Consider the following 22,949-nt stretch of genomic DNA (forward strand, 5'->3'; position numbering starts at 1 on the left):
GCCTTAAAGATTATTTATATTATACTTGTAGACTTACAAAAAATAATATCATTATATCAAGTTCCTAATTAATTATGTAATCCAAGAACACATATTTAAAAATCATTAGAGATAGAATATTTTAATTTTTAGAGGTAAAATAATTTCATATATGAGGAGTGGACTTGCAAAACCAGATAAAATTCACTTTTTTAAAAAAACAACTTTTTACCTGTTATTGAAGTCTGTTCACCTAATGTGTTTATTCGATACCATTTTGCTAATGGAATGCTATGCTAAACAGTCGAGTCAAGCTTGGTAAAGTGTTGTTTTGTATTGTTTTTAGTTATCCTGTTAATAATAAAGTTATTCAAAATGTTGCCTTGGCTATTTAGTTCATAAATTAGACATGTAATACTTGTCTAACTTATTTAACGAAGTGCACCAACGAGAAGGTAAGCCATAGGACTTTGCACTCAATCTGTAAACTGTCGTGTTGTCTAAGGTTAGCCCTCCATTTCTGGATTCTTTCCTTTTCTTGATAGCCAGGTTAAGTAAAGTATTAGGAATGTTGCCTAAGGTTAGCCCTCCATTTCTGAATTCATTCCTTTTCTTGATAGGCAGTTTAAGTAAAGTATTAGTAATGTTGCCTAAGGTTAGGACTCTGTTTTTGGATTTTTTATTTTTCTTGATAGGCAGCTATGCCCAAATTTTTTTAATATATTTTTATAATTTCTTTTCTTTTTTTTTAATTTTTAATAAATAAATATATAAGACAAAATATAATACAACAAGTTAAGTAATAACTAATAAAGTTAAAACTGATATAACCTGAAAACACTTTCAACATCAAGAATGAATAGAAATAATTTGCTTATGAAAAATGATTTTACAGTTTACAAGTTTAAAACATTGAATAGAAGTTTATGTAAGACTCTTAAAACTACTATTTACTAATCAATTCTAAATTTACTCATTTGAATATTAACTCTAATTTTCTGTCTCCTTTGGATGCAAAAATTTCAATAACTCTGCTAATATCTGGAACTATTTCCTGATGAATAGACATTAATCCAAGTCCATTCAATCTATTTTCAGACATAGTACTCCTGGTGTAAGTTTTTATTCTCCTAAGAGTAGATATTGATCTTTCACACTCACAAGTTGTGATTGGTATTGTAGCAAGTATATGAAAAGCCTCTAAAATGTTTGGAAAGCCTCTGATATCCATGAACTTTAATGTATCAGAAATAGTAGATGGTAATTCTGTCTTTTCTTTCCAAAATTCCTCCCATAACTCTAATTTGGCATGAATTGATGAGAAATGAGGAAGATCTGATTTATAAAAATTCAAAAACATTAAGAACTTTTCTTTCTATGGGCATGATCTAAAATATTGCTTTACTAAGTAAGCAGGAATAGCACACAGACCATTATAAACAATCATGCTCTCAACATCAAACCTGTTTTCTAGTTCATTGAGAAGATGATTCACAAGAGGCAATATAATAGAAACTTTAAAATAACCAGATATAGTATCACATATTTGATTATCTCTATGTTTCTGAACACCACATGTTCTAGGTTTTTTTCATCAACATCAAATGTTTTTGCCAATGCAAGAGCAATTTTATACCATTTATCATGGTAAGCATCAACATCTCTCTGTATTTCTTTTAAATGTTTAGTCAAATTTTGAATTTCATCTACTTGCTGGGAAATATCAAAAGATTTAGTTTGAAGGATGATGGAAATTCCATAAAAGTAATCCAGAAGCTGTTTAGTTAAAACCAAAGAAACAATAAAAGAAAAATTTGTCAACAACTTCATAAAAGAAGATGCTTTTGAAGATGTTTCTTTATTAAACTCTTTTAAATTATTGTCTTCCATTTCTTCAAAAGCAGAAAAAACTGCTGAATAATTATCAAAAAACACATCAAGTCCACAAAGCTTTTGTACCCACCGAGTTCAACATGTGTCAATAAGTTTTGCCTGACCAGGAAGAAGGTATTTTTTTAAACAATTACTTCTTTTAGGAGACAAGTTAAAAAAATAAGATATGTCTTTAACTTGCTCAAGCAAATTTTTTACTTGCTGGATTTGGCAACTCTTGCCAACACTTAAACTAAATTTATGTGAGGCACAGTGGAAAAATAATGCCATTGGATTGATTTTTTTTATAAGAGATGAAACACCTTTGTATTCACCTGACATTGAAGCAGCTCCATCATAAGACTGGCCTCTGCAATTTTTTTATATCTAAACTGAATTCTTTCAAAGTTTCAAGAATGTTGGTAGCTATATTTAAACCAGTTGTTCCTGTTTTGCATTCTAAAAAGCTTAAAAATTATCCTTAATACTATTGTTCAAGTCAACATAACGTATGACAATAGAAAGTTGTTCTAACAATGCACAGTCTGAAGCCTCATCTGCTATAATAGAGAAGTACTTACTTTTTTTAATATCATTTATTAGAATCTCTTCAATTGCATTTCCACAACACTCAATCAACTCATTTTGAGAGGTCTTTGAAATACATGTTGAGTTTTTTGGGGCAGAGAGAAGATGCTCCTTTAGAATTAAATCACCTGCATCAACTCTAAAATTTAAAAGCTCAATAAAATTACCCAACCCTGTAATTTTTGAAGGCTCTCCAATTTCTCTTGATATTTTCTATCATCTCTCACGGTTATCATGAAATCCAATATTGCCAACCTAGCTGACCCAAGAATGCCACTTATATGGGGTGATAGTGTATACATACCAGTGTCACCTTGTGCAAATTTTAAAATCTTTTAGGTACGTCTGCAGGAAAAAAATGACTTTGAAGTTACAAAAATGGAAAAAATTTACCTTCTTTTTTGACATAGCAAAACTGCTGTAAAATCCATACCATTAGTCATAGATCAATAAAATTTGGTGGCAATTCAGCCTATGCCAATACCAAGATTTGGGTAAAGTTTTATTCCAATCCCTGCAGTATAACAAAAGTTAGAGTAGTTTTAGTGTTGATTTTTTGTTGATTTTTTCACTAACAGTGCAAAACTTTTCTGATTATGGCCTATTACAAGCCCCCAGGCCATAATGTGGGTAACACATGTGCTCTAGTTGAATATACCAACAACATTATAAAATAAGGATTTTCATGTTCTTACCAAAATTTTTGGTTTAGGGGGTCAAAACTATTGTTCTTGATTGAGCTCTATTTACAGCATATGCACCTTTTTCTATATAAAACCTTATATAATAGTGCTATTAGTGCCCCATAAGCATTCTTTTAACTAAACCAATACCTTAGAAGTTAGTTGAGACATTTTTACAGATTTTTTGACGAGAATTATAAAAAATCTTGACATTTTTTACTCTAGTAACTTTGCGCTTATTCTACACATGGATTTAGCCCTGAAGATTTGTGAGCAAAGCAAAGAAACGTGTCAAAAACCTTTTGCATGTGATTTTTAACTGGTCAACATGTATTGTGTGTTAAAAAACCCATTTCATACATAAAATCAGCTAAAAATGCCTAGAATTTCCTTAGTGCTTTGTTTTCAAAATCATTATCAAATGTACAAACTGTAAAGTTCAATAAATTTACACTAACAGTGAATTAATTTCTAAAATTTATTCAATTCTATTCATTTCTTGTGAAATCTTGACACTCTTTAATTTATTTAACATGACATTTAAAGCACTGGTCAGTTTATTATTCTTAAATGGCACTTAACTTTGACATAAGATTGGCACAAGTTTTAACTATTTTTTTTGAAATTGACTATAACTCATCATATAGGGTTACTTATGAGCTTAAATTCTCTTCTAACAAGTAATATTAATCCATTAAAATGAAGCTGAATGTATGAAAATTTTTGATAATTTTCTAAAGGAGTTTGCTATTCAAATCCACAAGACAGCTGAACAGCCTTCTTTGTATTTATTGTTGGTTTTATCTCTCTTGTATCATGACCAATGCAGGTGAAAATCTTGAGTGCGGTCTCAACAGCTTGTTCACTGAATTGTCCTAAGGGCAATTATTTCATGTTTACAAAGTACTTGATGTGGTGGAATACTGTGTGGATTTTGGGCGTGATGCTTCCAAGTTGGATTGCAAAATATATGGCTTTAAATTGATCAATCTTGAAAGAAAAATCCTTTTCTAGTATATTTCTAAAACATGAATTCACAAGCAAATTAAACTTTTTTGAAAGCTTCAATGACAGCTCTGCAGGCAAGGTTCTTTGAGTCAATATCACACTAACAACAAGGAAGCATGCTTGACTGTGTTTGAAGTCCACAAATAATGGTGGCAACTTTCATGTCACATGCAATAATCATGGATGAGTGACCAGACCTTTTGAGTATTAGAATGAGTTTCTAGCAAATCTTCAGAGACTGCCACAAGAATTTGTCTTTTCACACTTGCTACTTTTGCTGCTCTGGAACTCAAAAGTCCAGAGCAGCAAAAGTCGAACTCACCGCTTTTGAGGTGGTGAGTTCGATTTATCTTGTTCTGTGGAACTCTTAATAAATAACACTGACACAAAACTTGAGGAAACCTTTGCCTCCATCAATGCCTAATTTAACAAAGTAGCCACCTGGAGTTTCTCTATATTGAATGATTTGATTAACCAGAACAGACAAATCTTTGCAATGAACAACAACATGGGTTGTCACAACCATTGGAATCACTGGTTTTTAAGTCTGTAAAAGTAAAAAACTCCCTCAGTTGTTGACCAGCCATTTGAAAATTGGCATAAAAGTTGGGCTCAATCAACTTCCTGTCTGATGACTAATGAACAGTTTTCACTAATTTTTTGATCCCATTGTCGGAGAGGCCAGTGTTAATTTGTACATTGATGAGGTCTTGGGTTGTCAAAGTTGATGTGGCAGAATTTAATCTTGCTGCACTTGACCCTATAGAAAATTTGCATTCATTACCTCTTTTTATAACTAATCACTTACAAAATTATAATATTGTAATTAATTTTTGCTGATACTGTACCTGGAGTAACAGGAAGTGGATGACCTCCAGATGCTTTTGCCAAACGAATTGTGGCTTTTGGCGATGCTACCTTATTTTCATCACTTTGGCATCTAATGAAACCAATTTCTGTATATTTTCCCTGAACTTTAGCTGTGAACAATGATGTGGTAATCCCTTACCTAATGGGCTGAGGCAGGTACTGTATTTCACAGCTGGCATTTGACTCACTTTCATTTTTTCACAAGGTTCACAAGGCTTTTTCTTGAGACCTAGACTGGCCAATTTTGCAAATCTAGCAGTCACAGACATGACTAAGTGTTTTAGCTCTGACTCTGATAGATTTGAAATCAAACAACTTTGGCAAAGCAACATCCTTGCCTTCCTCTTTTTGTCTTATGGCAGTTCTGCATGATTCACAAAGACCTTGAGGCACACAAGAGTCACATATATTAAGATTTGTCTGGTAAATGCGACAAACTCTTTTAGCCTGAAAAGCAGTCATCTGTCGGCCATATTTTTAAAGGCAGAGTATGCAGACACACTTTCTGTTCTGCTCATGGTTTCTTGCCTGATTTGGCATCTTAAGGAGTCAGTGGATTGTAGCTGTGTAGGGGAGACTGGTTCTCCTAGGGACGTTTTTACGTTAATGAGTGTAATTTTTCATCGGTGAATATAATTGAACTTTTGAAAACTGTATATGAAAATATGGTCCTTTGTGCACTTTTGATGAGAATCTCTGCTTTATAATCCAATTTTTTAGTACTTTTTTTTAGCCGCAAAATGAGGTCTGACTTTGTCCCTAGGTACAACATGGGGTTGTACCTAGGGACATAGGTGGTTGTACCTAGAGACGGCGGTTGTACCTAGGGACGCTGGGTAATCGAATACTCAGATTGGCTTCTATTGAGCTAATAATTATAAATACAAAAGAACCTGTAAAAAATCCTGAAAGGAAACTAAAACAATGATATAGATCGTTAAAAGAATTATTTATTTGTAGTGAATGTAACGATATTATTTAAAATAGTTAAAACTAATAAATAAAAAATAGTGAGATCAATTTTTCTAGAACAAACAAATATTTAAATTGTAAATAAACATATTTAAAATAGTTAACACCAATAGATGAAAAAAAGTGATATCAATTTTTCCAGTACAAAAAATGATTGAATTGAGAAGCAGCAATATATTTTGAATAATTAAAACTTATAGATAAAAATGTAACATCAACATATCCAGGACAAAAATACTTTAATTAAGAAACAACAGTGTTTAAAATAAAATAGTTAATAATTATAGGTCAAAAAGAGTGATACCAAATTTTCCAGAATAAAAAATACTTTAATTAAGAAGAATCTTCATTACAAGACTGGTTCATTGGGTTGTAATCTTTATCTGCAGCACTATCGTCGCTATAAGCATTTAAACATCTTTTACAAATAAATTCAAATGGCAGAATACCAGGCTCTGCACATTTTACACAAACTGCATTTCGGCAGACTATGCATTTATTCCATTTATCATCATTGTGTATTATATTGTGACAAACACGGCAAAATACTTGTTTCGAGGAACATGGAGATGATCCCACTAAACGAAATGTGTTTTTTGTTTTCGATTTATATTTTTTAGAAACTTAATTTTTCGGCAGTATTTCTCGTTTTTGTTTTTTCGATTTATCGTTACAAGTTGTTTTCTTTCTTTTCCTCTCCTCTGTTTCCTTTTTTTCTGGCGTGTCAGTAACAATACGTGCTTTACCCTTACGGGAAGGTTTATTGTTTGTCCTTGGACCAGCTTTAGGTAATGGCATTATATCGAAAGGAGACACAGATTTCAGATTTGTACAATCAGATTTTGGCGGTGTTGAAAGAAGTGAGCTCTGAGACGACGTAGGTGGGTTATTATCTTCTGATGTTAGTGGTCTATCAGTCATATTTGATGGCAAAAGTGAGCCCTGAGACGATGTAGGTGGGTTATTATCTTCTGATGTTTGTGGTCTATCAGTCACGCTTGATGGCAAAAAGTCTTCTTCCGAAAATATATCGGGATTCAGTGGATAGAGGCCACAAACTTTGAAACCATTTATTATATTGGATGGTGTAAACGCTTTTGTGTATGCCATTCCAGCTAGTTCTGCAATGTGATAAATAGTAATAGGCTTTCCTGCGTTTTCTGATGATATCATAAAATTGGTTACAGCATTATTGTAATGTGTTTTAAATGGACTAAAGACGGTTCTATCTAACGGTTGCATCTTATGAGTAGTATGCGGGTGAAATGTCACCAAATGAATGCCATTTTCTTTGGCTTTTCCAATAGCATCAATAGAAATGTGACTCGCGTGATTGTCCATTAATAAAACTACCTGGTTATCCTTACTTGGATGAGCATGCGCTATGAAATGATCCAAAAATTCACTAAATGTTTTTTCGTTCGACCAACCAGAGGGATTTGCTGCCCCAATTGATCCTGGAGGAGCTCTTCTCATCATTGTCATTTGTATATATTTGACTCGAGGAAAAATGAACATAGGTGGAATCGAATTTCCTATCGCGTTCACTGCGGCAATCATTGTTACATTGATGCCTCGCTCACCAGAAGTCATTGCTCCAACTTGTTTGACTCCTCTCTTCGCAAATACTTTTGGACTAGCCTGTACAGCTGAAACTCCCGTCTCATCTACATTATAAATCCTTGACGGATCGAAGTGGTGTCGTTGTAGAATGTCGGTGTATATATTGAAAAAATTCTTCACATTTTCTCGATCGAATGAAGTAGCCCGGCCAAAACTAGTTCCTTCAGGTTTCCTTAATGATATAATTTCCTTAAATTTGTTTTTGAATGTACGCAACCATTCACTGCCCGCTTCTTGATTTTTTTCCCACTGTTCAGGATATTTTTTATTATTTATTTTGGCAAATTGAAAAGCTAGTTCTTTCAGCTTCTTTGTTGTTAATCCGAAATGAAGTTGAGAAGCTTTTTGAACATACTCAAGCAGTAAACACTCTTCGCTATGAGTAAAAACTTTCCAATGTGCATAATTTGTTTCATACGAGTAATTTTCAGGTCCAGATTCCTTAAATTTTTTGACTTGGCGGCAAAGCATCGATCTCGATATTCCATATTTTTTTGCTGCGCCTCTGACTGTATTTTTATTTGCAACTATTTCCTTCACAGCCTTCTCCACAACTTCTTTATCTGGATCTTGCCGGATTTTTTGTTTCTTGCTGCGTGGCATGACAAACAAAATCTAGAATGAAAATAAAAAATACTAAAGATAACTTATAACTATAACTTTAATTATTTATTATTATTGGCATAAATTGAATTACAACTATTATTTCCTATTAATTACTGCACAACGAGTCACAATTATATTATTTATTACACCACGATTCATAAATGAATTATTTATTACATAAAAACACAAATAATTCCTGATGATACAGAAGTTCGGCACTTTGTTGTACCTAGGGACATGTCCCTAGGTACATGTCCCTAGGTACAATAGAGTGCCATATTGACAAAAAACGCCGACTAAAAATTTTAGGTTAGGATTTGAGAGATATTACTAACGCAATATTCAAGCAAACAAAATAATGTATTCGTATAAACTAAGAAAAATTTTGTTAAATACATTATAAGGGCGAAATTAAAAAAGAAAAATGTTAAAAAACTTACGTAAAAGGGTTGTAAAATCAATTTTTAATCACCACTTTGCAACGCTTCACACCAACACGATGACACTTCGGCTGTCAACTGACCTCAAGAGGTGGAGTGTTGTCACATACAAAAAATATTATGCTTATACAAAATTCTCAAAATATTTGAGTGTCCCTAGGTACATGTCGTCCCTAGGAGAACCAGTCTCCCCTACCTAAACAAATTTAGCCATAATATGAAATTGAAGAACATGATTGACAAATATTAAGATTCCTGGCAATGTTATTTCATTATTAACATTACTAGCGGACTCTCTGTAATGTCATTGTAAGAGATGCCTAGATTTTTTTTGATTGGATTTCAAGATTATGATAACCTTTAGAATCCTGCCATCTTTAATAGTTTGAATTTAACACAATAACATATACGTCACATTGACTCAAGCAGGTGTATTTCAAATAAATAACATATTGCTGCAAGTAGAGCTACATATATACCTAAATCAATCCTATTACTTCAGCCTAACAATTTCTATATTATAAAAATGAAATGCAAAATTTTTTACCACATACAACGATTTTCAAGTGAAAGGTTTAACAATTTTGGATATTTCTACAAACGTTTCATTTCAGTGCTACAAAAACAAAGTTTTGTTGTGATTTTAAGTTTTTATGATATGTACGTCACAGCGTACAAAACCAAAAATCATGTTAATCATGTACGCTCTTATTCACTTGATGATGGGTTGATATTGTTAATTCCTCTTTTGCAAAATCCTTTTTTTTTTCTAATCATTGTTAAACCAAAAATGGATTAAGACTAAAATTAAAACACTTAAAACTTTGAAATTAAATTTAAGTATATATTATGATAGAGATGAAAAAAATATTCATTTTAAGAATAATAAACTGACCAGTGCTTTAAATGTCATGTTAAATAAATTAAAGAGTGTCAAGATTTCACAAGAAATGAATAGAATTGAATAAATTTTAGAAATTAATTCACTGTTAGTGTAAATTTATTGAACTTTACAGTTTGTACATTTGATAATGATTTTGAAAACAAAGCACTAAGGAAATTCTAGGCATTTTTAGCTGATTTTATGTATGAAATGGGTTTTTTAACACACAATACATGTTGACCAGTTAAAAATCACATGCAAAAGGTTTTTGACACGTTTCTTTGCTTTGCTCACAAATCTTCAGGGCTAAATCCATGTGTAGAATAAGCGCAAAGTTACTAGAGTAAAAAATGTCAAGATTTTTTATAATTCTCGTCAAAAAATCTGTAAAAATGTCTCAACTAACTTCTAAGGTATTGGTTTAGTTAAAAGAATGCTTATGGGGCACTAATAGCACTATTATATAAGGTTTTATATAGAAAAAGGTGCATATGCTGTAAATAGAGCTCAATCAAGAACAATAGTTTTGACCCCCTAAACCAAAAATTTTGGTAAGAACATGAAAATCCTTATTTTATAATGTTGTTGGTATATTCAACTAGAGCACATGTGTTACCCACATTATGGCCTGGGGGCTTGTAATAGGCCATAATCAGAAAAGTTTTGCACTGTTAGTGAAAAAATCAACAAAAAATCAACACTAAAACTACTCTAACTTTTGTTATACTGCAGGGATTGGAATAAAACTTTACCCAAATCTTGGTATTGGCATAGGCTGAATTGCCACCAAATTTTATTGATCTATGACTAATGGTATGGATTTTACAGCAGTTTTGCTATGTCAAAAAAGAAGGTAAATTTTTTCCATTTTTGTAACTTCAAAGTCATTTTTTTCCTGCAGACGTACCTAAAAGATTTTAAAATTTGCACAAGGTGACACTGGTATGTATACACTATCACCCCATATAAGTGGCATTCTTGGGTCAGCTAGGTTGGCAATATTGGATTTCATGATAACCGTGTCTCTATGACCTCGTAAAGACATATCATTTCGACCCAAAAACATTATTGTCTTAACAATTGATGCAAGTTTTTTTTAGTTTTCCTCTATAAGCTGCTTTCTAGAAATATCTAGAGATATTTCAATAGGCAAAGTGTTATTTTTAGCTCTAGATAAAAGCATATTATAACAATGCATGGACTTGATGTGTAATCCGTCAACAGTTTTCTCACGATCATTGAAAACCTTTACAGCATTACGCCAGGTATTGAATGGTTCTTTGAACAACTTATGTAATGCATATTTGTTTGGTAAACTTGGACCAAAAAGAGTGCATGGAAGGCAATATGCACCATCCTCAATTTTAGAATAACAAAGCCAAGAAAACTCATCTAACCATTTTAACAAAAAATGTCTTTTTCTGCTTTTACCTGTTAAAGGGAAATGAAAGCATTTATCTGGAACCTAGACATTACTAATTAGAGATAACAGCTCATTATCATTTGTTCCTGATTTTAATTTTTCACCCAGTAGATGGTATAAAGAAACATCATAATTTGAATAGGATAGCTGATTTGTATTTAATAAACTAACATCAGCAACCATGTTTTCCTTAAGTGGAACATAAGAGTCAATATTGTTTTTATCACTGCTGTTGATGTCTTTTGAAACAATTACTTCAGTTTTAACTGTTTTATTACAATTAGCCAACTTATCTAAATCTGAAGTGTTCCTGGAAACAGTAGGAAAAGATAATTTACACTGAATTGTTTTTTGTATTTTATTCTCTGTTGCTGAGAAACTTGTCTTTGAAATTTGTTTTCTTTTGATACTAGGTAAAGTTGTATCACTCATTAAAAAAGTTGGTTATTTGTTTGGAAGATCTTTAATCAGTGTTACAAAATGATTTGGATTAAAACATAAAGCACTTTTGTTTTTTGTTTTATCTAAATTGCACCACAAAATATTTATTGGACTATTTAATTTTTGGATATGAGGCTTTATAACAGTGTTAAAAAAGCTATAATACTTTTTAAAACCAATTTCAGGATAGACAGATTCAATAGGTTGCTTTATAACACTAGATAATGCTATTAGGCAAATAAACGATGAAAATGTTTTATCAAAGCAATTTAAATGCGCTTCTTTTAAAAGAAGTTCTGAAATCATATTATCATTAATTGTTGAAAAACTATCAGAGCATTTAAATGAAACAGCTATAAAAAACAAATTAGCAAGCTGAGAATATTCTGATCTATGCTGATTAAAATAACTCAAAAAATAACTATAGGGTCATTCCAGTAGATTTCAACAATTTTCCATCTAAGTTGTTGGCACTATGTCTCAGATTTTGCTCTTCTTTTGAAATTATGTTAATAATAATAAAATATGAACAATTTGAAAATTTCAATGCATTTGCATTATCCGTTACTAAATTATCGGCATTAAAAGATTTGCGATGGAAGCCTACTTTTTAATAAACTGTATTTTTGGCATTTTAATACGTTTATAACTTTTTTCTGTAATATAATAAATGCATATTTTTTTATTTACTAAATAAATGTAACTTAGCCTAGATAAAAAACAAGGTGCAGCTTATTTATTTGATTTCAGAAAAAAAATATCAGCACACAAAACTTGAACAATTTTCATTAAATTGAAAAAAGTACTACTTTTATACCATTATAATTTTTTTCTGATGTATAATAAACTATGTATAATTTTAGAACTATAATCTTTGCTATAAAAGTAGAATTAAAATTTAAAAAATCTTCATTTATTGTTTAACAGAAAAAATATATACATCGTTAAAAATTGCCATTGATGGAAATCGACAAATTTTGGGCTTAATTAAAATAGTCAGTAAAATTTTCTGATACCTTGTACCAAACTAATAATGACAGCAAATAATATTCATGTATAGTATATTATTTAGCAAATAAAAGTTTTCATTTATTCAGTAACATGTTAAAATGACACCTATTAAAAGATATGAGCGTTTATATATATTTATATATATACCCAGTAAGCACACAACGTTGAAACAACGTTGAAATAACGTTGATCGACGTTGATCAACGTTATTTCAACGTTGTGTGCTTGCTGGGTATATATATATATATATATATATATATATATATATATATATATATATATATATATATATATATATATCTGTGTGTGTGTGTGTGTGTGTGTGTGTGTGTGTGTATGTGTGTGTGTGTGTAAATTAAAGTAAAATGTAGAAAACTTTAAGCCATAATTAAAGAATTTTTTTTAATAAAGTACTTAGGTTTTTGTTTTTCTTTCATAGTATGTGTTAAATTGAAGTAAAACATCTTTAAAAACATATTTAGTTTTAAATTATTATAAACACTTTAAAGACATTGTAGTCACTAAAGAAACTAGTTTATAAGCATTTAAAATTTTTACTATTAACTCTTAGTTTATAGTAAAAATTTATTATTATTCAGGCATAATGACTAACAATACGTGTTCATTAGGTGATCATTTAAATCAAGAGTGCCACAAATTATCCTATGTCTCAAAGTCAGATGTTTGTGATATAACACATGAACATAAATATTTGCTTAGCGTGAGAACAGGAATTAGTGTACAAAACTTGAAGACAATTTGCACTCATCATGAAATGGAATATTTTCGATACTATGGCAATAATTTTCGTAGCTGTTGTAATCCTCTGAATCTTCACACAAAGGTCATTAAAAAGAATTTAACCCCTATAACTCTTGTTCATCACAGCATCCACAACTCCCTAATTCCTGGTCAAAAGATATGTTGTCCCTGCTTAAGAAAGCTGAGAGCAAAAAATGATGGAATCAGTGTTGAAATAGAAAATGATCCTGATTATATAGATGATGGACATATAAAAAAAAATGTTGAAGATCTCAACATAAGTTTAACATCGTTTGGACATTCCCCTATAATTAGCAAAAAAAGAAGCTATGAACAACTTCAAAGTAGAGTCAAAGTTAAAGTTCGAAGGCTGAATGAATCAGTAAACTCTGTTAATATCATTGAAGCCAGTGATGCAGAAACAACTCTTAAAGCAGAATCATTAGACTATTTTGTTATGAAGTTAAGGGAGAAGTATGACAGAGAAGTTAACATAACTGAAAAAATAAAATTGCTGACACTTGTCCCAATACATTGGACACTTGAATTTACAATGCAAGAGTTTAACACTACACAGTATATGGTAAGAGAGGCAAGAAAACTAAGGGATGAAAAAGGCATACTTGGAGATCGAATATTGGAAAACAACAAACCAAAGAAGTTGACACCTGATGTTACTAAAACAATAAAAGAGTTTTATGAAAATGAAGAAAATTCTCGTTTACTTCCCGGCAAGAAAGACTATATTAGTGTTAATACTGATGTAGGAAAATCACATAAACAAAAAATTTTAATTCTATGCAACTTAAAGGAACTTTATGCTGCGTTCAAATTAAAATACCCAGAAATAAAGGTTGGTTTCTCCACATTTGCCAGTTTAAGGCCTAAATGGTGTGTTTTGGCAGGGTCTTCTGGTACACACAGTGTTTGCGTATGTCAGTATCATGAAAACCCAAAACTCAAACTTTGTGCTCTTGATAGTACCTTAGAGCTAAAAACCATGATGGCTATACAAGTATGCAGTGTAAATTCAGAAGAATGCATGCTCCACAAGTGTGAAAACTGTGGCGGAGTTAACGCTGTAAAGATGGAACTGGAAAGATATGCTACAAATAGTGACACTTACACTTTCAAACAATGGGTAAATGTTGACCGCAGTGAATTAACAACAATCACAGAAGATGCACATGTGTTCATTGAAAATTTAAGTCTCGATATTTGGAAACTATCCATTCATGAATTTGTCAGGCATAGACAAGCTGCATACCTTAGAAATCTGAAGGATTCTCTACCGCAAAATGAAATTCTGGTTATAGGTGACTTTGCCGAAAATTATACATGTATTGTTCAAAATTCCATACAAGCAGCATACTTCTCAGCCACTCAAGTGACATTACATCCATTTGCTGCCTACTACAACACAACCAATGGCTTAACATCAAAATGTTACTGCATACTGTCAAACTCCATGGATCATAACCATGTTGCAGTTCACTCATTCCTTAAAGAACTTTTACCAAAATTCAAATTATTGGTTTCAGAATTGAAACACATTCATTATTTCAGTGATGGATCAGCTGCACAATACAAAAATCGGTGAGTAATCTATACCTGTAATAATAGGCTTATTAACAACCTTTGTAAAGCTGTACAGCATACATTTCTACGATTTTAGATACAACTTAGTGAATCTTGCAAACCACAAACACGATTTTGGTGTAGAAGCCTCCTGGAATTTTTTTGCCACAAGCCACGGCAAAAATGTATGTGACGGTATTGGAGGTACTGTGAAACGAGTGTTGTCTAAGTTATCACTCCAGGGACACCTTCTTAACAATGCTGAAAGAATTATGAACTGTTGTATTGACAAGATTAAAGGAATAGAGTAAGTACTTTACACTCACTAACTGTATTTTATTTTGAATCAATAACATTGTTACAATTCAACTTCAAACATATCATGAATATTTGTTCAAATACAAAAATAAAATAATAATAAAATTGAAATAAAAAAATAAATGATAAAAAAAAAATAATTAAAAAATGGTAATGAATAAAAAAGTATGAAAAATAATTAGTAAAAATGATATAGTAATGAATAAATATGATTTTTAATTTTAGATTCATCTATGTTGATAAGTTAGCTGTTTCTCAATGCCAATCATTTCTACAGACTCGATACCAAAAGATGACTGATCCAATAAGAGGAACCCGATCTTTCCATGCCTTTCGAATAACAGATAATGGTCTTGCTGCTTATACTCTCAGTGAGCATATCAATGGAACGCTTGTTATTCCAGTTAAAGAAAGCTTATTTAATAAAAAAAAGTAAATATAATTTTAATTAAAAGAAATAATAGCAATAACAATAAACAGGAAGCATACATTTTTGTAATTTATTCCTTTTTTGAAAAATTGTCAATAACCATCATAACTATGATTAGTTTAGTTGATGATCAATTTTTTAACAATGATGTGCAATATATTAAATTATGAATTTAATCAGATATTCAGTCATTACTTAATATGTACAGCCTATTTTTATTTAATAATCTAAGACATTCATAATTTTATGTTGAAGAAGATTAGTTTACTGTCTAATCTTTATTTTTATATATAAATTTACTTTTCAGCATGATTCCTGTTATGGGAACCTGTGACATGAGCTCAAGAAATTCTGGGGAAGCCGAAATTGTACCCTAAAAGCACAAATAAAAGACAATTTTATATTTTTTGATTTGAAATAATGTATGGATGGCATCATTACTTTTGTATTGTTGAATAAAAATGTTTTATTGTAATATCAGTTTATGTAAAAATATTTCTAAAAATTAGTTATGGCGGAGATTAGTGTGCTAAATTATAAGATTATGTCATAATATATAATGGCCTGTCATTTTAACATGTTACTGAATAAATGAAAACTTTTATTTGCTAAATAATATACTATACATGAATATTATTTGCTGTCATTATTAGTTTGGTACAAGGTATCAGAAAATTTTACTGACTATTTTAATTAAGCCCAAAATTTGTCGATTTCCATCAATGGCAATTTTTAACGATGTATATATTTTTTCTGTTAAACAATAAATGAAGATTTTTTAAATTTTAATTCTACTTTTATAGCAAAGATTATAGTTCTAAAATTATACATAGTTTATTATACATCAGAAAAAAATTATAATGGTATAAAAGTAGTACTTTTTTCAATTTAATGAAAATTGTTCAAGTTTTGTGTGCTGATATTTTTTTTCTGAAATCAAATAAATAAGCTGCACCTTGTTTTTTATCTAGGCTAAGTTACATTTATTTAGTAAATAAAAAAATATGCATTTATTATATTACAGAAAAAAGTTATAAACGTATTAAAATGCCAAAAATACAGTTTATTAAAAAGTAGGCTTCCATCGCAAATCTTTTAATGCCGATAATTTAGTAACGGATAATGCAAATGCATTGAAATTTTCAAATTGTTCATATTTTATTATTATTAACATAATTTCAAAAGAAGAGCAAAATCTGAGACATAGTGCCACCAAACTTTTGTTGAATTCTACTGGAATGACCCTTTTTAAAGTAAATTACTTTCACACGGCTTACTTTTAAAATTAATTTACAAAAAGTAAATAACTCTTTTATGTAAACTACTTTTACTTGTAATAAAAAAATAACGCATTTTTAATAAGTTTTTAATAAGTTACGCATTTTTTAAATTAACTTTATGTAAGTCATTTATACGTAATATAATGTTATTTTTTAAAAAATGAATTACTTTAAAATGTAAATATATTTCATAATTTAATCTAAGTTATGTAAAGTAATTTTTTTTTTAAAGTAATTTTTTTTTTACATCAAAATAAGTAAAAGTGCCATCCCTAATGGCTAGTTTTTATGGAGCTAGTTTTTATGGAGTTTTTTTCTTTTTGATGGATGGCTAGTTTTTAAACTCGCAGCATTCCCAGTTTTATACCCGACCTTTGCTTTCTAAAGATTATACATCCTTTTATCCTCACTACAGAGTCATTTGCCATCTTTTTTTGTTATGTCAAAATATATTGACATAACAAAAATAGGTCTTCAGCAGTTGATCCAATTTTGCATGTACGATTTGAATGGATGAAATTGGAAAATTTTAATTCTTTTACCATGAGCTCGTGACTTCTTTCTCAATTTGCATTTTAAGTTCGCGTCTACTTTTGATGGATTCCCCCAAGAACAGAAAGCGACCAACAACTTTGATTTTGAGTAGAATCTTGGTGTTAATTTTCAATAATTTAATTTTCAAGTGAACAGTTCTTGTTTGTAATTCAAGTAATCGTACAAGATTCTTCGTCCTAATCATCTTACTTTTTTCACACGGTGCATAGAAACATGCTGTAAGACCTTTCAACACATTCCCAGAAATTTTGTTTTTGATTATCATCAGGAAATATTTCCTCATTCAAAAAATATGAACGAGAACTTTTTTTAGTGGGGACCTGGGGAGAAATCACACTAAGAGGCATAGGACATACTCAAACTTCTAGTATTTTGATACTGGTATCGAATGAGGATGACTTGAAAAAAATTAGGTTAATTGGAGCTAAACCAACCATGCCCCCACCCCTAACTGCCCCCTTCTTAGAACTACGTCTCCTTTAATCATAAAAATATTTTTTTGTTTTATTATAAACTAGATCAAAATTCATCGAGAGATTTCAAATTTCATCAAAAAATCTCTTTTCGTTTAAGATTTATAGCCATGCAAAGCTTAAAATTACCTCCAATTATCCCCTAAAATAGCTTTAAATGGCCATAACTTTTAAACGAAAAATTTTTTTTTTGCTATTAACCTTGTAAATTGAAGTGGAGACGGTTTATTCGGAAATCAGAGATGAAGGTAATAACTTGGAAAAGAGCTTTTACATAGAAAGTGAGGGACTTAGAGCCACTAATACAGTTTTTTCCCCTCTTCTTTTTATGATTGATTATAAGCTCGTGCGTCTCAAAACTATTTTTGTTACGAGACATTACGATACGAGATCTCGAAATGACACTGAGTTTCGAGAATAGTTTCGATCGAGATCATGGTTTTTACAAATTTCGAGAATTAGTTTCGAGAGGTTACAAGAAGTAACGAGATTCTCGATTGAGAATTGGCCACAAAATTTCCCTTCTCAAAACATGACAATATTAAAAGAATAACGAGAAATTGACGAGATTTAAAATATTTTTTCGAGATATTATAAGATAAGTTTTCTAATTTTTCGAATATATTGAAAAAAACTGGAACAAAAGGTTTTTTGTTCATTTTTGTACCTAAATTTTGATTAAAATAACAAAACACTGCTTCTATGCCCACCTAAGCAGCCATTGGCAGTCCTCATCGTGAAACATTCGACTCTCTTTTCAGTTTCTACCAGATTGAAGGGAAGGTTGCATCTGGCCAAGAACTTTGCACTTTCTTTGTCTCCTCGAAGCTGCTCTTTCTCCTGCGGCTTATACTTCATGTATGCATCAATGTTTTTGGCTTTCTCAGGTGTTGATGGTCCTACCAACTTCCTCTTTTTAATGCCTCTATCCAAAACTTTGATATTCTTCCTCTTTTTAATGCTTTTATCCAAGACTAGGTGTATGTCCTCCTTGCTCTTGCTCGTATCGCTTATCTTCGTCGTATAACTAAAAATAAAAAAAAAAAGTAATAAGTACCTTTTTTTGTAAAAACTAAAAAGGTTTTGGATTCATAAGTAAACAAAAGAAAAATGATTCAAAAATCCTAAATCAACAATGAAATTATTAACATTCAATAAAAATGGTTTAGTAAAGATTAATAAAAATGATTTAAAACACCAACTCACCTGCTCTAGAATTCTAGTAGGCAACATCTCCTTGGCGCTTTTTCTCTGCCTTTTCTTTTTCCAAAGCTAGCCAGATCACTGAGTGAGAACTAATTATGTGACGCCTCATACCACTGATGTTTCCATCTGTAAGCTTGGAGACATATCCACAGTTGTCAATGTTGCACTTCGCAAAAACTTTCTCAATGCCATTCTCGATGACTCATTCCTAAGTAAAGTGCTTCCTTATTTCTGTCCTTGGACGAACCATGTTGTTAGACTAAAAGTAGGAAATCAAATATCAAAATCAAAAAAAAAATTATCCAGGAACTACAAAAGAAAACTTGCACTTTTCCGCAAAATGATTACCAAAATATGTACTGCAATTAACCAATTACTTCAATACTCAGGTGATTTAAGGCCAGTCCAAATTTTTATGGTAGTTCGTCCTACCTTCTATAACTTCTTTTTAAAAAAAATTGTTTTTGAAAATTTGTTGTCTAAGCTGAATAACACTAAGCAAAAGTTGGGCTAAGTTGAAAAAAATATTATTGACAAAAATATGGTGGATGACGCATATTGTCCTTAAACTTAAAGATGAATGTTTCAAAAAATAAGGGTTTAAACTGTTGAGCACAACTTTTCTAATTATCTACAAGCTGAAAGGCATCGATATTGAATTTTATTGTTTTTTCATTCTTTGATTCAGATAGTAGGGTAGAAAATTCAATGTTTAATTATTTCTTTCGACAACGAACACTGAAGTGTCGAGAACTCGGTAATACTTAGCGATTTTGTTTTGAAAGGCTTTTTGATGACCGCATAAACAGAATAGTTTCTGTCGGTGGAAGTTATTCGTAATAAACAAAATAGAGCGTGTGGTCATTTTATATATATATATATATAAAATATATATCGAAATTTTTATATTATATAAAAATTTCGATACATCGCTAAAATATCGGTAATAGTTAAAAAGTTGTAACGATACTTTTTACGGAGACTCCTTATTATACCGATACGATGCATAAAAAATCTCGTTATTTTATTCCGATACGAGATTATTTTTGGACGAGTATCGGTACATAACGATACGAGATTTCTGGTATCGTAATGTGAATCTTGTTTGACTCCGATAAAAAAAACAACGATACGCAGACCCTTAATATCAACCGTCCATTTTTTGAATTCGTGCAGTATGCAGTTTTAGTACATAACAAGAGGCTCTTGCAGAAAAAAAAACTTGATCTCAACTTGGCCGAGCTCTCCTCAAGAATACATTAAAAAAAATTTTTCATAACAGTAACACCATCATACGAAATTGATTAATCCCTCCTCTTTCTAAAGAACTACTAATTATTATGCTCATCAGCTGAAAGATTTCAATTTACTTATTTTAAATATTTTTCTAAATTTGGAAATCTATTTCTTGGTCGTTTTAGTAAGCCGCACCAGAAATTCGAATGCTATCCAGACGATTTTTAAGATAAAGCTTGCTCACAAAATAGATTCAACATATATACATGTTAAGATCTGTTTTGTGAGCAAGCTTCATCTTAAAAATATATATACAATAATATACTATACATATATATATATATAGTATTATAGTATATATATTATTGCCATATATGCTTTTTCACTGCTTGATTTTCCAATATAAACGATTATTTTTATTTACTGCTTTAAAATTTATGCTTACCTTTTAACATATTTACAAAAGTTCATTATCAACATGTCTGAATCAAATGAATTAAATGTCACAACAAGTAAGATGGAAGTTTTGGAAATCAGTAAACAAAATCCAATTTATCCATCTTCATTTGCCAGCCGGAATCGCAGTCGAAGCTGTCTTATGCACTTTTCTCAACATGATCTCTCGAATCCATGTGCAAGATCATCTATACAAAGAGGATCTCTAGTAAATGGAGTTTTATCAAGTTCTTCAGCATTAATTGATGGTGACCTTTCTTTGCAAGCGTTTGAGAAGTTAAAAAGTGAATTAGATCGTGCCCAACAAGATCTACATTCACGTGATGTACAATGCAAAGCATTGTCAAAAGTGCGAGATGAAGTTGATATAGAAATAGAGGAGTTAACTGCAAGCTTGTTTGAAGAAGCTCACAAAATGGTGTTTGAAGCCAATACTGCTAAAGCTATGGCTGAAAAGAAGCTTTATGAAACTCAGCTTAAGCTTGATGGCTTACAAGCTGAAGTATCAGCCCTTAAGTTACTTGTAATAACATCAACTCCTGCTAACCCTGGTAAAGAAAAGCAGAATAAAAAAGACAAAATTAGTCATCAAAAAGTGCAGAGTACTGGACAAATTTGTTTAGAGTGCGAGACTTACCATTGGATAAATGAAAGTCACAAGTTGCAAGAAGGAGAGGCAGATTTTAACGATATTCTTAGTAAAAAAGAAGTTGATTGTGTTGTGTATCAAAACTTTCTTGCATGGCTTGAAAGTAATTGTCCGCTGAAAGATCACCCCTTCCTTAATCTTATTCACAAGGATGATATTATTCCATGTTTGCGCTTCCCTAATGAGGAATTAGCAAAATCAATTTATACTGCAATACAAAATAATATGCTTACAGTTGAGGCAATTAAACCAAAACAAAAGAAGTGTGCATTAACTCATATGTTTTTGTTGTGCCCATTCAGAATCAAAACAAGTGATACTTGTGTTGATTGGTATTTTATTTCTAATGCATCCCGTGCTCGAGTGGTTGCAGTTGTGGACTTTTTAATGTTTCTGCGTTATATTAGACAGGGTATTATTAAGAAAGATGTTACTGTTTTATATTGGGAGATGACTAAAAAACGAGCACAAATGTCACTTACTCGCTTAGGTATGCAAAAAAGTTGTGAAAACCCATTAAAACTTTCCTTTTTAAATACAAATTCTTGAACAAAATAGTTTAATGGAAACAGTCATTATGCGATAGTAGCAGATTTGTTAAAAATGATTCAGTAATAACTTTGTTTTTGATAACAATATATAAAGTTTTTGTTGTAGTTATTGTTGCTGTGATTATTACTAGTAATTTATATAAAATATTATAATTATTACTGTTATTAGTATTATTGCTGTCACCATTGTTTTTATAGTTATATTGTTAGGTAGTTGAGTTGTATGTGATATATATTTTTTTATGCATGTACAGAAATACAAATTATTTTAATGGTTTAATATAAAAATGTACATATACAAATATTATCTATCTTAAATTGATCTTTTTGTAGTATTATATAAAATACCATTTAAACAAAGATTATATTAATGTCATATTCTTTTTATAAATATGCACATATAAGAAGTGGCAACTGCACATATACAATTTCTGAGTATGTGTATTCACTTGTATATGTGTGCATATATATAAAAAAGGAGTAGTAATAATACTAATATTAGAATAATTTGGTTTTTAGCTTTTATTATAGTTATATTATTTTTCTTGTTAATATCTCATTAATTTTTAAAGTGCTTATTAAAACACCTGTGTTATTAAAATAACATTATTTTTATACTTAATTAAGCTCAGAAATATTTGATTAGATTTGAATTTGTTTTTATAATTATTAATGATAGTTTTTCTGAAAAAGATCTTTTTTGTAAATAATTTAATCTCTGTTCAAGAAACTGAATTCCTTTATGTGATATTTAAAGAATTAGTGTAATACTATTATTGTAAAAAAGTAACAACTTTGCATGTATATATGCAAATCATGATAATACTATTACAGTTTATATATCCATGTTGAGTTAGTACTTTTTTTTGTCTGATATAAATTTGGAATTGTATATACCCATTTTATTATACCATAAATGTATATGGTGTAATATATATATATATATATATATATATATATATATATATATATATATATATATATATATATATATATATATATATAAAATATAAATATATGTATATGAATTATACATATGTTTATATTTTATATGTA

At 30.4% G+C, this 22,949-nt stretch overlaps 2 protein-coding genes and 1 pseudogene across 2 annotated transcripts; 2 read left to right on the forward strand and 1 right to left on the reverse strand.

Moving 5' to 3' along the window:
• Window positions 1-952: 952 nt before the first annotated feature.
• LOC149885045 (52 kDa repressor of the inhibitor of the protein kinase-like) lies at window positions 953-11,709 on the reverse strand (annotated as a pseudogene).
• A 1,294-nt stretch (window positions 11,710-13,003) lies between these two features.
• On the forward strand, window positions 13,004-15,493 carry LOC149885046 (uncharacterized). The gene is made up of 3 exons (XM_090094609.1): window positions 13,004-14,757; window positions 14,837-15,046; window positions 15,283-15,493. The coding sequence occupies exons 1-3, from the start codon at window positions 13,004-13,006 to the stop codon at window positions 15,491-15,493; spliced, it is 2,175 nt and encodes a 724-aa protein (XP_089950735.1).
• A 5,027-nt stretch (window positions 15,494-20,520) lies between these two features.
• On the forward strand, window positions 20,521-22,489 carry LOC149885047 (guanine nucleotide exchange factor for Rab-3A-like). The gene has a single exon (XM_090096723.1). It carries the CDS (start codon window positions 20,716-20,718, stop codon window positions 21,889-21,891), a length of 1,176 nt encoding a protein of 391 aa, XP_089952849.1. The 5' UTR covers window positions 20,521-20,715; the 3' UTR covers window positions 21,892-22,489.
• The last annotated feature ends 460 nt before the right edge of the window (window positions 22,490-22,949 follow it).

This window comes from Hydra viridissima, unplaced genomic scaffold (genome assembly GCF_058129835.1).
Source record: "Hydra viridissima isolate aposymbiotic clone 2 unplaced genomic scaffold, HvirCarnegie_v1 scaffold_8, whole genome shotgun sequence".
In the NCBI taxonomy this organism is placed as follows: Eukaryota; Metazoa; Cnidaria; class Hydrozoa; order Anthoathecata; family Hydridae; genus Hydra; species Hydra viridissima.

Bases quoted from the DNA above. Each gene is read 5' to 3' on its own strand.
- LOC149885046 (XM_090094609.1), top strand. From the start codon at position 13,004: ATGACTAACAATACGTGTTCATTAGGTGATCATTTAAATCAAGAGTGC. The intron at 14,758-14,836 runs GTGAGTAATCTA...CTACGATTTTAG, and splicing joins GCTGCACAATACAAAAATCG to ATACAACTTAGTGAATCTTG. The intron at 15,047-15,282 runs GTAAGTACTTTA...TTTTAATTTTAG, and splicing joins GACAAGATTAAAGGAATAGA to ATTCATCTATGTTGATAAGT.
- LOC149885047 (XM_090096723.1), top strand. From the start codon at position 20,716: ATGTCTGAATCAAATGAATTAAATGTCACAACAAGTAAGATGGAAGTT.